The sequence below is a fragment of the Hesperophylax consimilis genome, chromosome 20 (genome assembly GCF_061612785.1).
Source record: "Hesperophylax consimilis isolate HC1 chromosome 20, BYU_Hcon_1.0, whole genome shotgun sequence".
Classification (NCBI taxonomy): Eukaryota; Metazoa; Arthropoda; class Insecta; order Trichoptera; family Limnephilidae; genus Hesperophylax; species Hesperophylax consimilis.
Genome location: NC_142855.1, coordinates 17,018,004 through 17,035,378, shown reverse-complemented (window position 1 = coordinate 17,035,378; position 17,375 = coordinate 17,018,004). Strand labels below are relative to the sequence as shown.

General features: G+C 34.7%; 1 protein-coding gene across 1 annotated transcript; it reads right to left on the bottom strand.

Moving 5' to 3' along the window:
- Positions 1-3,912: 3,912 nt before the first annotated feature.
- Positions 3,913-17,104, bottom strand: LOC149414215 (uncharacterized). The gene is made up of 5 exons (XM_089644118.1): positions 17,086-17,104; positions 13,913-14,016; positions 12,104-12,352; positions 5,629-5,741; positions 3,913-4,057 (listed from the first exon to the last, which is right to left on the bottom strand). The coding sequence occupies exons 1-5, from the start codon at positions 17,102-17,104 to the stop codon at positions 3,913-3,915; spliced, it is 630 nt and encodes a 209-aa protein (XP_089500244.1).
- Between the last annotated feature and the right edge of the window lie 271 nt (positions 17,105-17,375).

Sequence of the window (17,375 nt, the reverse complement as noted above, 5' to 3'; positions counted from 1 at the left end):
TCAGCGCCGACAGCTACGCGGCGCCGACGCGCGACGCGTACGGCCGCGTAGCCATCAGCGCTGACCACCTTGCGCGCTGATAGCTACTAGTCATTCAAAAACGCTTCCTAGAAGTTCATATATCTCGACCATAAGCGCCGACGCACAGTGGCCAATTTTCATGATTTGGCGCGACATCGCTCTCGGCGTTCGATTATTTGGCACCATTGATGTTTTTTTAAGTATTAATAAGAAATACCACTTATTTTTTGTTAATTCTTATTAGTTGAAATGTTGATAATAATTTTAATGCTTTTAAAAAAGTAGCGTGTAACTTGGGCGCTAAGTTTGTATTTTATAAAAAATTAAGTACAATAATTTCTTAAAAATGCAATTACTGGAGTGGCTGGCTTAAGTTGGTGGTGATTTTTTTTCCGTGAACAAAAAAGGCACAGCAATAATATCTTATTAAAATTAGCGTGAAGACTCGTAAAGATTTTTATTCCTACTCCATTAAAAGCAAAACTTTGGTAAAAAAAATTGGAAAAAAGGTAAACTTTGAACCAAGGCAACAGTTATAATTTATAAAAAAAAAAATTTCAGTTATTTAAACAAAGCACGTATCTTTAAGAATATCTCAAGAATTTTTTTTAATACTTTTTTGTAAAACAAGTACACAAACAACCTGATTTCGCACGCCTTCTAACTCGCCTAGATACAGCAGCATAGTTGCGCGCCCGAATATCAGTGTATCCCTGTTCTGCGACTAATTACATAATAATTGAGTTTCAAATGTTAATTTAAATTGACAGTGAATAATTGGGAATAACTTTAATTTTATTCTAACGGTACGAAGAACTAAATATTACAGACAGTTGATCTTTCTTTGACATATCGGAGTCAAATATAGGATTCTGAAAAAAATTGACGAAAATTAAGTACAATCATTTCTTAAAAATGCAATTACTGGAGTGGTTGGCTAAAATTGGTGGTGATTTTTTTTTGTCCATGTACAAAAAAGACACAGCAATAATATCCTATTAAAATTAGCGTGAAGACTTGTGAAGATTTTTATTCCTACTCCATTAAAGGCAAAACTTTGGTAAAAAAAATTGGAAAAAAAGGTAAACTTTGAACCAAGGCAACAGTTATAATTTATGAAAAAAAAAAATTTTTTCAGTTATTTAAATAAAGCACCTATCTTAAAGAATATGTCAAGTAATTTTTAAAAATACTTTTTTTGTGAAACAAGTACACAAACAACCTGATTCCGCACGCCTTCAAACTCGCCTAGATACAGCAGCATAGTTGCGCGCCCGAACATCTCAGTTCTGTGCGTAATTACCGAGTAAGTAAGCTTCGGATGTTATTTTCAATGGTTTTTTTAATGTCAGCGATTAACTGACAACACATTGGTAAAAAAAAAATCATTTCGGGAACATGCCGATCTGGGGTCAATGTCGTGCCAGCGCTCAAATTTAAGCCACTGTGCGACGGTGCGCGTGCGGTCGGCGTGACACTAAAATCAGCCTTAGGGGATCAACTGTCCGGAAAATCAACTGTCGAGTCAAGGAGCACAAGAGACACGAAGAGAGACGCAAGTGATAACAATCAGAATATTTCTCAACGTATCCAAAAACCAAAAACTGTTTTTGAAAGATGTTGAAATACGCTTTCAAAATATATTATTAGAATTAAACATATAATTTTTGAAATATTTAAATTTTAAAAGCAAAAGATGAAAGAATGAAAAAAAAAATTGCTCGTCTAACATTTTTCGTCTAAATACTGAACTAAAATTAATGATGATTAAACTATTATAATCAATTTGATTATCGCCAATTTAAATGGGTTGTTGGCTGAATGATTCTGTGGCTCTCGGCGTGAAATAATGAGAATTCGGATATTTTCAATTTAGTTTTTATTTTAACAAAACTCACGTTACAATAATTTTATGAATAAAACAGATCGCGTACGTTAGAGGAGATTTAGGGCTAAACCGGCGGCTAGACCACTGGAGAGAGAATGAATTGTTTGCCGGGTGAGGTATCGCGCGCAGGATTACAGTGATACCAGCCTCACATGAATGTGGGTAAAAGTAATGTTGTCATTATTTTCGGGAGATGTAAACTCCATATAATTTACCCTACAAATCCTACTCATTTTAATTATTGAAGACAATATTAGCGATTTCTAAACGAAAATCTGAAACAGAAAAATCAGAAAAGGATACGGACACGTCTCGGATTCGAACCAAGGACCCTTGCCTTGCCGGGGCACCGCTCTACCACTGAGCTAATGGGACCCTATCCCCTTCGGTCACTTTTAACTGTATCATACTTCTAATAAGAACTACCAATATTGTCTTCTTTTCACCGCACATTTTTTTATTGGTAGGTAACTATCTTTATGTCTAGATTGCATTTAGTTCGGGTTGAATCTTGCGATCATACATACATAGCAGATAGCAGCCAATAAAAATGTGCAGTGAGAAAATGAAGATAATGTTGGTAGTTCTTATTCGAAGTATGATACAGTTAAAAGTGACCGAAGGGGATAGGGTCCCATTAGCTCAGTGGTAGAGCGGTGCCCCTGCAGGTCAAGGATCCTGGGTTCGAGTCCTAGATGTAACCGTATCCTTTTCTGATTTTTCTGTTTCACATTTCCGTTTAAAAATCGCTAATATTGTCTTCAATATTTAAATATTACAATTTGAGGTTTTACTCAATAAAGTTATTCAAAAAAAAATAAATATAAATAAACAAACTCATTTTATTAGACAAATAAATTATAAACTTTATTGTTACATCACTTTTTTAATCTTTTTTTACGAAAATTTTCATAATTTTGCTCTCACATTTCGGTCCGAACCTTTAGTTTCAAAGATGTTTACATTTTATTTAATTCTTGTGTGGTTAACTTCTACATATTAATAAACCCGAAGGGTTAACTCCTCAGGCTTATTTGTTCGCTTTTCGGAACAAATCAAATGGTCTCATAGTAATCGTTTTCTTCCTTACCTTAATAGTTAGAAATATGTACTAAACGGTGTTAAAAAGAAAAAACACAAAGCTTTTATTATATTTAAATCTAGAAGCTTACCACATTATAATTCAAATGTACACCTCTATGAACCCAAAGGTTCCGACCACAATTTGAGAACAATTTATGAAATTTTGAGAATTTTTATGACTTGATTACAAAACATCGAATTTTCTCTACTGTTTATAAATATAATATACAATTATTATATATAAACGTTCCTGAAAAAAAAATCTAAATTTTAGTGAAAACCCTATAAAAATTTATTGCGTAGTTCAGAAGAACTAAGCGCACAAACAGACGGACTTGGATATCTGCTTTATTTTATACTATTTAGCGATGACAAAAGTGACAGTAATATTTATAATACTAAAAAAATATGCATTATTTTAGTTCAGTAATAAGTGATTTTAGTTTAGGCGAGAAACGTAAGGTGAGCGATTTTAAAAACATTTTTTGTAATAATTCCAAATTATTAATATTAACAAAGTGTATTTCAAATCACCTTTTTAAAACGGTTATTAGTTTTGGATTTTTCCATTTATTTGGATTTTATTGAGAAGCGGAAATACCCATAAATGCTCTGACTTTCTGACAACGTCTTTAAGAAATATAATGGTCAGTATGCCAGAGGCCTGAAGGGCAGGAATATGTACTGTTTTGCTAAAAAAAGTATGTATTCTTTTTTAGTAATTTTTTTTTTTTTTTGAAACTTCGAAAATGTCTACTTCAGCACAGACTTATTAGGCCATAGGGCTAAAATAGGCCATATATTATTAGGTGATAGGGCTGAAATAGGCCATATATTATTTTAAAATTTATGAATAATACACGGAAAGAAAAAAAAGAGAATACATAAAAATATGAAGATTTATCTAAATAACACTTTGCTTACCTGGTTTCTAGTTCTACGAGACCAATATTATCGTAGACGATTGGCGAACCCACCGTGTAACCTGGATGAGTTTCAATTGATTTGACTTTATAAATGTCACCTCCGTCGGTGAATCCGCCGATCTTGGCGAATGTCCGTCGACTAGAAATAGAGAGAACGTACGTGTATAAAACTGGACACACACGACAGAGCCATCGAGCCAAATGGCATCGTGCCGAACCAAACTTAGATGCGACCCAAAGATGCGGCTCGGCCGTATGTGACAAACCCAGAGCCAATTCCTTCGCATCTGTGTTTTATATATTTGATATGAGTGAGGGAGATGTATAATAATAATTGCATTTTTCCTATTGGGGAAACATCGACACAGTACATCGTTTCTCTCACTATTATTTATCCTTGCATCAGTATTTTCCGATTATGATAGTAGCCGTCAGTATTTTTTGTCTGTCGTTACACCATATCAGTACACTGACTTCAGTATTTGTATCTCATTACACAATATCAGTGTACTGACGTCAGTATTTGTATGCCATTATACGATATCAGTATACTAACGTCAGTATTTATATTCCATTACACGATATCAGTATATTGACGTCAGTATTTATATGCCATTACATGATATCAGTATACTGACGTCAGTATTTGTCTGCTATTACACGATATCACTATACTGACGTCAGTATTTATATTCCATTACACGATATCATTATACTGACGTCAGTATTTGTCTGCTATTACACGATATCAGTATACTGACGTCAGTATTTGTCTGCTATTACACGATATCAGTATACTGACGTCAGTATTTGTCTGCTATTACACGATATCAGTATACTGACGTCAGTATTTGTCTGCTATTACACGATATCAGTATACTGACGTCAGTATTTTCCGTAATGTTATAATTCCGCACAAGAATCTTTTAATGGTGATAATTTTTGGTGACTGATCCACAAGACTGTAGAAATTATTTTAAGGTGGCCAGTAAGAATTTCAACAAATTGCTAGATATAGTTACTAAATATATTGTGAAAAAAAAAATACAGCTATGAAAGCTTCGATCACGCCGAGAGAAAAATTAGCTGTAAACTCTACGTTTCTTTGCGACCGATAATGCACTTATTGAAACTTTTAATTGACCAAGTTATAAATCCCAACATCTGATTTCCGTTATGTGGTTAACAAAAGAAAGATTTGATTGAAAAGTGATGCCTACGTCTTAAATTTATGTTAATGTCTCGAGTGTATTGTTATCAATTTTGTAATTAAAGATTACTTTATTTTTTAATCCAAAAAATCTAACTAATCGATATTTAGAGATATTTAAGTAATGTCCATTTACAAAATGAACAATTTGTTGATGTTATCTTGAAGATGGTTACAATGGCAAATATTTTGAATAACACTGAAAAAGTTGAGGTCATCAGCAAAACGTAAGAAATATTTTTTTCTAATATCATTTATAAACAGCATAAATAAGTTTGGATCAAGGTGTGAACCTTGTGGGACTCCAATTTTTTAAAAAAAGTGAAACAGTACAAGAGTCCGAACTGTTCCCAAACGTCTGGAGCCAGTTAGACTATGGTATCTTCAATCGGGGTATATAGTGAGACTGACATTTAGAGAAGAGAATTTAGATTAGTAGATGCATTTTTTTTATAGATGCTTCAACAAAAATCTTATGGTTTATACATTTTATAACTTACAGCACACCAATAGCACTGCTTAACACCCATTTGTCAGTAATGAGGGTTCCGGCCGTGATGGACGAAGCATTCCAATTTATAGCAGCCTCATCTGCTATTCTAGTCATTAGAACCTGGAAAAAAACAAAAAACGAACGATACAGGCTATTCGACCAAGTGAGGTTGATTATCTTGTGAAAAGTTGTGCTTTATGTTCTGTGAGAAGTAAAACATCTTTGTACGAGTATATAAAAAATTCAGCATGCGTATGTTTGTGCTCTCAAAACTCGAAAAGTAGTCGATATCGCTGAAAATTTCAAAGTTTGTTGTTATTAGTGCCAAGAGTGTTTAGAGTTATTTCAATTGTAGAAGAAGTTGGGGACGCTCGAGGAATAATATTTATTTAATTATTTTAAATTAAACAAACTCCAACGGCTCGGAGGGCTTTGAAGCAGAGAACAGACGGTTATCTCGAGAGTATTTCCTCCTGGGGTAAAAATAATCTCGTCGAATTTAATGTTTCAAAGACCCAATCCTGTCTGATTACGTCTAAAAGGGATCTAAATGATAATCTAGTCTCCTTCAACGGAAGCAATCTTCCGAACAGGCCTTCCATTGATATGCTTGGTGTAACTATAAGTGACCAGCTCAGGTATGGGGGCTCCATCGAAGCCAGAGTAAAGCTGGCATCTCAGAAGCTGGGCGTACTGTACAGGGCCCGCAGATACTTTAATAGTACACAACTGCTGACCCTGTACAAATCGCAAGTGCGGCCTACTGTCGAATTTGGCAGCCATCTCTGGTCCGGAGCCCCTAAATACCTGAAAAAAACCCTTGACTCTGTGCAGAAACTGGCGGTCCGTTTGATAGATTCCCCAATCTTAACAAACGGACTGCAATCTTTAGAGCACAGGCGTTTGGTAGGTATGCTGTCCTTGTTCTATCGGTATTACAATGGAAGATGCTCTGAGGAACTAGCGTCATTGATCCCTTCGGCACCGGTGCGTAGTCGGGATACACGCCAAACGCGCGCCCAACATTTGTACACGGTTGACATTTGTCACATGAGAACGGGTCGCTTCTACGATTCGTTCTTAAGTTCAACAGCTCGGCTGTGGAACGAACTGCCGGCCTCTGTGTTTCCTCCCTTCTACAACATGAGACTCTTCAAGACCCATGTTCACTCCTTCCTCTCCACAAAAAGACCCTCCACACAGCATTCCCAAAGATGACATAGGCCCTGAGGGAATTTTTTTTGCAGGGCCTCCTGTGTGGAGTTAATATAAAAAATAAAAAAAAAAATACATGATTTAGAGTACATGTGGTTTTTGTGATATTTCACCCTCCATGCTAGGGATGACCCTGTGTTATGGCGGGTGAATTTTACAGTTTGCGGACATAGAATCTATTCATTACTGTAATATGAAAAAGAAAAATAAGAAAAATGATGTTTGGCTAGTTTGGGTTGCAAGAAGAGAATGGAGAAGTTAGAGAATTATATGAAGATGAAAATTTTCATAAATTATTAGTAAATAGATCACACTAATTAATTATGTACATAATATACCGCTAAGTTTGGGAATAAGGATTTATTGTGTTTTGTCTGAAAGGTGATTAAATTTATAGAGTGTAGAATGAATGGGTATTGTAGTTGTAATGTATTCTGTGTGTAATGATCCATTTCGCACTTTGTTTTTTAAAGAAATGGGGTTGACTAACGGTTTTTAGGTTTTCAGGGATAAGGTTACAGATTTTAGGAACTAGGAAGAAAAATTGTCTTTGAGCTGACGTGGTATGTAGTGAAGGTACTTTGTAGTGACCGTTGGTTATTGTTCTGGTGGTGTAGTTGTGTTGTAAAAGAGTTTTGTTTTTATATTTGAACAATTTTAAGTGGAGTTTTCGTATGTTTAAGACCTTATACTCTATGAGGAGTCGAGTGGAGGGGTATCTTGTCGGTAGCTTGTTAATGACACATATTACCATTTTTTGGGCTTTTAGTAGAGGTTCGATGGTAGATTGTGCACAACCACCCCAGATTATAATGCCGTAAGCTAGTAGGTATTGGCAGAGAGCGTAGTATACAGTTTTAAGAATTGAGGTGGTAAGGATTTCTTAGATTTCGAAAAGCATAAGAGAGCTATATATAATATCTCTTATAGAGTGGTACAATAATTAGGAAAAAACATAATACAATATTGAATACAGGATAAACAAAACTAAATAGTTATATATTTAGGACTATGGTTCTCACTGTAGTCTCACAATGAAATGCGCTGTAAATATTTACATTACTTTTGGAGTTTACTTTTCTGCTGCTCCGAAGTGGACGTGTAATAGCCACTATTCTCTAAGAATGGCGTAGGCGCGCGCCCTGACACTGGGCGACGGCCTGGACGAGAGTGTTTTCTGATTTCTGTAGCGTTGACTCGCTCCGACATCAAGTTTCGTGACATGAGCGTGGAAAATGGTGTATTCACACTTTTATATATAAAATATGTAAGTATGAAAGGTACCTACATTCCCATTGAATATTGATGCATTTATACACTGGTATCCCGATGTTTGTCTATGTTTGTGACACAAGGAAAGAGTCAGCGGATATAACTCCGATCGAAAATTGGAACTGAAATATTGTGACGTCATACAATTGCCTAACTATATCCACCAATGAAAACCTTTAAAGTCTATATTATCGAGTTTTTCATTTGTGTATAGCAGAGGTTCCCAAAGTGGTCTATATGGACCCCCAGGGGTCGATATCGGCTTGCTGGGGGTCTATGTCAGCGAGAAAAAAATTTCAGGGTCCACGAGATTCAAATGGGGGTACATACGAGCAGACCCCCATTTACCTCAAGTCAACATTTAGGAGTTTCGTAAATGACACAATAGACCTAACACAAATATAAAATACTTAGAAATTACTTATTTCATATTTGTATTTTTATATTTCGTAAAGTTGTTAATTGAGGTATATAAATAGAGTCTACGTTCCTTTTCTCGTCAGAATTAATATATTATAGCAAAACATTGCACATTGGAAGCCGCGAATTTTTCTAGTTCCCCAACTTGTTTTTAAAAAACGTCCAGGGTAATAATGACGTTCAACATTTAAATGCACTTCACACAAACTTTAAAACTAAGTTTGAGGACATTTTGACTATGGAAATGCAACGTTGAAGAATCGTATATCATGTGACAAGAAGAACTGACCGGAATAAGCACTGACAAAGAACTCAAGGGGCAGTTCTGTAGGGCTAGCTACAGAAAGAAATTCTCGTTGCTTATCCTGCTTCATTTTTATTTGGTGTAATACTTCACAAGGGCGCCCCTGTCTGCATAATTTAAAGACAGAGGAACTATATCGCCACCCGGTTGTAGGGCAGACAAGGGAAGGAAATATTTTTACTAAATAAATAAATGATTATCACATGGGACGTCAATAGTTTTAGGAAAATTCAATATTTGGCAGGCAGGAAAAAAATATTTGGCAAGTGGTCTACGGGGCAAAAAAGTTTGGGAAACTCTGGTGTATAGGTAAAAAGTAGGCTCCGAATGAGAATTTTACAGTCTATATATTGGCATATCTATGGTTTTTTAGGTCCAATTTGTTTCATCAAAAAATCCCGAAAATATCGATCTAGTGAGTGGTTTGTTTATTGAAAGAGTATTGTTTAACATAACACAAGACGATAGAGGAGTTCTAGAGCACCTCGTGTATTGCTGACGAATCCATGATCCATGGATCGATTATTACCAAGATCATTTGTCAAGGCCTGGAATAATAACTGACGCATCACCACATGTAACATTCGATAAGGAACACAAAGTATTTACTCTCGTTTGCTGCGTTGTATTCGTAAATTAAGCCCCGGTAGAACCTTTTTCGGGAAAGGTTGTAGGTTGTGTTTTGACATGTTTCGATGATTTTTTCGCAATATACCCATTTGTTTGCCGATTACAAATTTGCCTTTTAATTTTTTTATTCTCCTGTCAGACAGTGTTATTATATGCAATTGATTCATCAAACTGACATGGTAATTAATGTAATCAATTGGAATTCTGAGCTTAAGGCGATGCACTACGTAGTAACTTAAAATCAGGTGTTTTTGGTTTGAAAATTTTGTCGCCTAGAAATGTTTCAGATGCTTTAATTAAATACTACGAGTAGAATACATCTTGGCCTTTGAAATAATCGAGTATTTTTTAGATAAGTCTTTTTATAAGCCCAGAAAAAATAATGTTTTGGCCTATGAAAGCTGCTTTAAAGTTCAAAATCTCCTACTTACGAATTTTCATTCCATTCCCATTTTCGGTAGTGGTTTTATTGTATGATGTGGCAAATTAAGTTATTTATAAAATGATTGAAAAATATTTGTGCATCCACAAAATAAAATAAAAGGCACTTTTTGGCCATGCTTTTTTCTTGCATAAATCAAAACAGGTTGATGGTGTGAAGCGGGAATTTAAGCCTTATCGCTATCTACGTAAGGTGTGTTATTGATAGCGGCTCGATTCAAAATATTAGACGACGTAGTGCATCGCCTTAATATGAATTCTAAGTTGCAGTACGATTATCACAAGTTACCTACTCATAGGTATACGACCTGAGGTAAGATTGCTCAAAGCTTAATTGGTTTCGTAATTGTAAAAAGCATTCACTTTGTGGCTCATCATAATTTATAATAAAAACACATAAATTTGTTTTTGACCACGATAGTTTTATTTTCACTCTACCGGTTTCGGAAGATCCCTTCCTTCGTCAGGAGAATATTTAAAACTAATCTACTACACAAAATATTGACACATAAATACAAAAACGTTAAGTGTTTGAGAGAGATGTCGACAAAGTGGAAGGGGTAATTACGGGAATTCCAGGAAGAACAGAGCGGTTAACTGGAAATATGTCAAGAATAGGACTATAAGACAGATTAATTTGGTTATTTATTATACTGGAGTTATTATTGATGGCTTTTCTGATTTCAAGTGCTTCTAAATTATCTAATTTTTTGCCTTTCTTACTACGGTGAAGAATTTTAACGCCTGTATCTTTACTAAAAGTATGATCGGTGGAAATGAGATGATTGGCAAACTCCGAAAAATTATTGTTATTTAAACATCTTAAATGTTCGGTGATTCTAATATTTATATTTCTAGTTGTCTTACCTATGTAGAACGATTGACAATCATTGCAACATAGTTGGTAAATGCCTGAGTGGCTAAATTTGTGATCTTTATCTTTAGTATTTTTAAGTAATTTTCCCAAGTTGTTATCAGTATAGAACGCGGGTTTAATGTGGGTAGGCAAATTTTTTGAACTAAGTGAAGAAAAATTGGATATGTATAAGATTTTACGCCATTGAAAGGGATTTATGATTTTATTATTAGTTTCAGGTGTACCAAATAAAAATGTATTCGTCGAAATGAGTTTAAGTTTCTTATTCAGGATTTTATCAATTAAGTGTGTCGAGTAACCATTATTTAGAGCAATTTGTTTTATTTTTGACAGTTCAATTTCAAAATTAACAGCTGATAGTGGGATTTTTACTAAGCGGTGTACCATTGAATGATAGGCAGAATGTTTGTGTGATATCGGGTGGTTTGACGTGTTATGTATAGTTATATCCGTGAATGTCGGTTTACGATAGATGTTAAATTCAATTGTATTATTTATTGAAGTTAGTGTTAAATCTAGAAAATTAATCGATGCATTACTGCCTACCTCTACAGTGAATTGAATTTTTTTATGAAATGAATTTATAAGAAGAAGGAATTTAGTTAGTTGCCGCTCTGTTCCCGTCCAGATACAAAAAATATCGTCTACATATCGTTTCCAAGTGAGAACATTATTTAAGAGTGATGACTTACAATTAAAAATCTTATTTTCTAAGTTATTCATAAAAATATCTGCCAAAAGTGGGCTAGTAGGAGCTCCCATAGGTAGCCCTTGGCTCTGTTGGAAGACGCAGTTGTTATACTGGAAATAATTTTGATTAAGGCACATATTGAATAAACGAGACAGGTCATCAATCATATCTTTATCTAAATTAGAGGATTTTAACATATCTACAATTATTTGTTTGCAATCAGTAGTTGGAACATTTGGAAATAAGTTAATTACATCAAACGAAATTAGCTTAGCATTATTGGGAATGAACAAGTCCTTAACTGAATTTATTAAATCAAATGAGTTTTTAATGGTATATTTGGGTGAAAACACATTAAAATTGTTGAAGACATTAGTGATATGAGAAGCTATTATGAAATTCGGGGAAGCACAGCATGACACGACAGGACGAATAGGTTCATTGATTTTATGTATTTTTAAAAACCCGTACAACTTGGGAATTTTAGGATTAGACTGGAAGAATTTATTGGTTTCTTTTTCTTCAAGATAGGATGGCGCCCATTATCCATTGTTTAAAAATTAACTATAACTCTAAGAAAACATAAATGAAATTTCTATATCTTCTTGTTCTTGTGTTCTGTTATAACTCACCAGATGTGGATATTCCCCTGTCTGCACTGGCGCCTGCGTCACGTCTATGTCAATAGGCTGTCCGCAGTATTCATCGCGCGTCCAATGATCTCCCAGACTCTTGCACGGGTGGGCCAGCTCCGAGAGGCTCACGCAGTAGTCCCAAGCCTTGTAGCCCGTCAGGGGCACGCTGGCCAAAGAGGCTGGCAGCGGAGGGCACTCCTCGCTCCTGCAGCACACCGAACTGTCTTCAGCGTAGCTGGGACACGGCTGGAGATACAACACATATATTATTACCCTAATGCCGAGTACAATAAAGAAGACTGTACAATTTATTTATTTATTAACGGACATCGTCCAAATTACAAAATAATAACACGAATAAAGTAAAATGAAAAATATATAAGTAGACAAAGGTACATGAAAGCAAAGACATATGGTAGATATAATATAAGAAAATAAAGTGACAAGTCGAATCAAGTCAAGAATAAGCCGTGGGTCAGGACCACAGGACACTTATAATATTCCGTCACTTGTTTAGCGACTGGCAAAAATCATTTAGACTTATCCCAAAAAAGTTAAGGTTTTGACTTGAGTTGACCAGTCTACACATTCTGGACAATGGTGAATAATATCCATAATTTGTCGAATGATGATTGAGGAAGAGCAGTTCATTATTTCTGAGTCTTTGCGAGGGGATATTGAAGGGAATGAGTTGCAGTAGAGTAGGTAAATCAATAATACCATTTATAATTTTGAAGAAGCAAATGAGGTCATTTCTTTCCCGACGGACTTCCAAAGGAGAGAGGTTTAGAGTTAGTTCAATTTCATCATATGAGTATTAGCCTTTTTCTAAACCTAGCCTCCTAGCAATTCTTCTTAAGAACCGATGTTGAACAGATTAAATGCGTCGAATGTGGACAGCATAAAAAGGAGACCAAATAACACAAGCATATTCAAGATGGGGGCGAACCAAGGAGCAGTAAAGAGTTCTAAGGGTAGTCCGAAGTGATTCTAGTGATGAAACCAAGTAGTTTGAGGGATTTATTAACGATTGCAGTTATGTGATCCCGAAAAGAATGCTTGCTATCAAGAGAAACACCAAGGTCTTTTGAAATATTGTCATTTCCCTACTGAATAGCCTCTAGTGCGCAAGACAGAATAGTGGCGCAATACAAACAATTCGACCGTAGTTCAAACGATGAACGATGGAAAATGGTTCGGTCTTTTATGCTAAGATGTTTTATATTGTTCAATTTATGCGACATTTTAAGCCAAAATATGAGATCCGAGCGTCGAGAGCTGAGATAAACACGCATAGAGCAATTTTCTATTATCCTGCTATCTTGACAAGCGTGTTTACACGTGGAAACTGCGGCTGGGTGGAGTGGAGGTGGTGAGACATTTTCCTGCAGAGATTTTCCGCCCGTCTATCTCTAGGACAATGTTTTGACTCTTTGTCCTATCCTCCAAACTTCTGTTTATACAAGGAGAATGGGCCCGGAGCTGGAACAATACAATATTGTCCTGTCCTCGTGTAAACTAGGCATAATTCTGGGGGGATGAGGGAGCAAAAGGGAGGGCTGCAATACAAGCGAGCACAATTATCAAGGAGTATTTTTGCAAAACTGATTTATTCCATCTGAACGTTTTGTTGGGAATTCGAAAATATCACTTCAGGATTTAAATATAAAGCGTGTTGTGTTCTTTTTCTAACACCGTTTAGTTCATATTTCTCACTATGACAGTACAGGAGAATTCTATGAGTTGAAAAATTGACTCTACGGGTAATAACTGAACAAATCAGGGATAAAATTAAGAACTCTGTACCTGACGCAGATGTCCAAGACAGCTTTGTTCACGTGCGTACTCACAGTCGCTGTATGCGGCACACACTCCGAACTCTTTCGTATCCCTGAAGATGCAACCTTCGCCTGCAACGAAACACAACATCAAAACAATTATTCAGGTTGATCTTTATGTGGATAATACACAAGGGTCCCAACTGCTCTCAAGGATATAGCGCCACTGAAGAGGACTATGGAATCCATTGACTAGTATAGATAGATCAATGACGGCATCCCAATTAGCAAAGAATAAAAAAAAATATTATTTAATTATTCTCTAAACAACAACAACATTGCAACAGTCTCAGATATTCGTGATCCTTTGACAGTAAACTACAATATAACCTTCATATACATCAAATCACAAATAAAGCTGGTAAAATGTTAGGCTTCATCATAAGAAACACAAAACTTTTTAAAAGCATCGATATCAAGCAACTCTACTTTGCCTATGTACGAAGTCATTTGGAGTTTGCATCAGTTGTTTGGTCTCCATTTTATAAAATCTACATAAACAAAATCGAAGCAATTCAAAAAAAAATCCTAAAGTATCTTTTTTACAAGTCATCTGTAAGATTTAATAATTATGCAGAGGCAGCTTCATACTTTAAAATTGATTCACTGAGTGTACGGAGGCATCATAAGGATGCACTATTCCTGTATAATGTAGTTAACAATAATATTCAATGCCCAGAGTTGCTAAACAAGATTCCATTCAATGTATCTGCGCGTTCAACACGCTCTTGTGTCCTGTTCAGGGTTGATCAAAGCAAAACGATCTCGAATCAGAATTCTTGCCTGAACAGACTATGCAATAATTACAATAGCGTATTATGCAAGTTTGATATTTTCAGTTCCGAACATACCAAATACAAGAGGTCCATAAAATAATATTTCTTTGATGGTTTGTGAACAATGTTTATGTCTGTATTGTTTATATCTCTATTATGATTTGATTTATACCTACAACCTCTCTCCATGTCTATAAATGTTTTGTTTTGTAAATTTTTCGTTTTATATAATCTTTGTTTTGTATAATTTATTTAAATAACTTATTCCATATTATGCTGTCTCAGTTAAAGTCACGGGGAGGAAATCCATAATTTGTTTTATTTTACTATATAGTACTTATGTACAAACTGATTAAATGTAAACTATCGATTTCCCGAAAATGAATAAATAAATAAATAAATATTTTAAGGCTTAAGGCACTAAATAAAATGGGGATTTCAGAGAAAAATTATTATTTCAATCTTTTTGTTTTGTTCTAACTCGACCGTTTTGCATTTTGTCTGTCTATAAATTTATCATGGTCCATTAAAGATTATTTTTTCAAATGCGAAATAGTCGTATTTTTTAAACTTTTTTATTCGTATTTTTTCAATATTGTAGATACACATCTGAAGAAAGTTCTAAAATAGATTTTTCATTGTGATAGTGACGTTTCTTTGGACCAATCGTATAATTCCTTATCGATATATATAATTATATGTTTCTGTGTTTGTGCCGTATATACACGAAAACTGTTAGGACGATTTCACTGAAAATTTTAAAGATTATTCTTATTAGTGCTATGGGGCGTTTAGAGAGTGATTTGAATTGAACAAGAAGTCGGGGACGCCGAAGGAAAACATAAATCCTTATGTATAGTGGCCAAATTAAAAACGATATAATGTAGTTTTTAACTGTCATATTATGGGATACATATACAGTAGTGAAGTAGGAGGAAGACTTCAGATATTTTCTCCGCCTTGGAATGAGATACGCCGTCGAATTAAATCGATATTATGTAGTTTTGAACAGTAACAATTCGGAATTAAAACGATGTGATGTAGTTTTGAACAGTAACAATGTGGAATTAAACCGATATGATGTAGTTTTGAACAGTAACAATGTGGAATTAAACCGATATTATGTAGTTTTGAACAGTAACAATGTGGAATTAAACCGATATTATATGTAGTTGTGAACCATGTGGAATTAAACCGATATTATGTAGTTTTGAACAGTAACAATGTGGAATTAAACCGATATTATATGTAGTTGTGAACCATGTGGAATTAAACCGATATTATGTAGTTTTGAACAGTAACAATGTGGAATTAAACCAATATGATGTAGTTTTGAACAGTAACAATGTGGAATTAAACCAATATGATGTAGTTTTGAACAGTAACAATGTGGAATTAAACCAATATGATGTAGTTTTGAACAGTAACAATGTGGAATTAAACCAATATGATGTAGTTTTGAACAGTAACAATGTGGAATTAAACCGATATTATGTAGTTTTGAACAGTAACAATGTGGAATTCAACCGATATTATGTAGTTTTGAACCGTAACAATGTGGAATTAAACCGATATTATGTAGTTTTGAACAGTAACAATGTGGAATTAAACCGATATTATGTAGTTTTGAACCGTAACAATGTGGAATTAAACCGATATTATGTAGTTTTGAACAGTAACAATGTGGAATTAAAACGATATGATGTAGTTTTGAACAATAACATTGTGGAATTAAAACGATATGATGTAGTTTTGAACAGCAACAATGTGGATTTCATGATACTACACTAAGGACGGGTTGTTTCAGAGAATTTTAACAATTCTTCAAATGTTATAGTTAATTTTAAAGTTATTTTCAGGTTTTTTTTTATTATTTCAGTTCTGTCGAGTAATTAGCCTATTATGATAAAATAACAGACCTAGAATAGGACTTTCACAGAACCCGAAGATGAATGTTGAAATTCGATAAATTCTTGCCATCCTATGAAACAACCCATCCTTAGTGCATGGTAGAAACAGTCGGGGACTTCTGAATCAGTTAACTATTTGACGAATAAAGAAAGATAAGTTCGCTATCAATCTTCGCTAAAACTTAAAAATATTTGAATGCACTTTATTGATATCTTCACATTATTGTCAGTAACACACGTTTAGATATAAGTTTATTAGGTCTGAATATATTTTTGTAGGTATTATGTTACTATACTTAAATAAATAAAACCTTATAAATTTATCTGGTCATTGAATTAAATGCTAATTTCACTTCGTAAGTACAATGAAACCAAACGTTCAAGATATTGAAACGACACTAATTACCAAAGACAAACAAAATATATATCATAATCGTATCAAGGAATCCCCTTACCGTGTGATTCCCGGATCATTGCTATAATATGTCTCCTAGGACCCGCACATCGCGCCACGCGCCCCACAATCCTGTAATAACGTTGGAAGTTTGGCTCGTTGGTCTTGAAAATATAATTAGTCCCATTGAAAAAATAATATCCTTATTTTGCTTGTCACCGATAAATTTACTCGACACTTGGCTCTACACTTGGCGGCCCTGTCGAATGGAAACATTCAAAAGACGTTTAGTAGTTAAAAGGAAGCTGCTAGCCAAAAATGTGTATATTCTTGGTATACCTTATATTGTAG

What these genes read in the sequence shown, in the direction of transcription:
- LOC149414215 (XM_089644118.1), bottom strand. An exon ending in GTCTTGGACATCTGCGTCAG is followed by an intron (nt 12,353 to 13,912) that starts GTACAGAGTTCT and finishes TTGTATCTCCAG; the next exon opens with CCGTGTCCCAGCTACGCTGA. An exon ending in AGCAGTGCTATTGGTGTGCT is followed by an intron (nt 4,058 to 5,628) that starts GTAAGTTATAAA and finishes CTCTATTTCTAG; the next exon opens with TCGACGGACATTCGCCAAGA.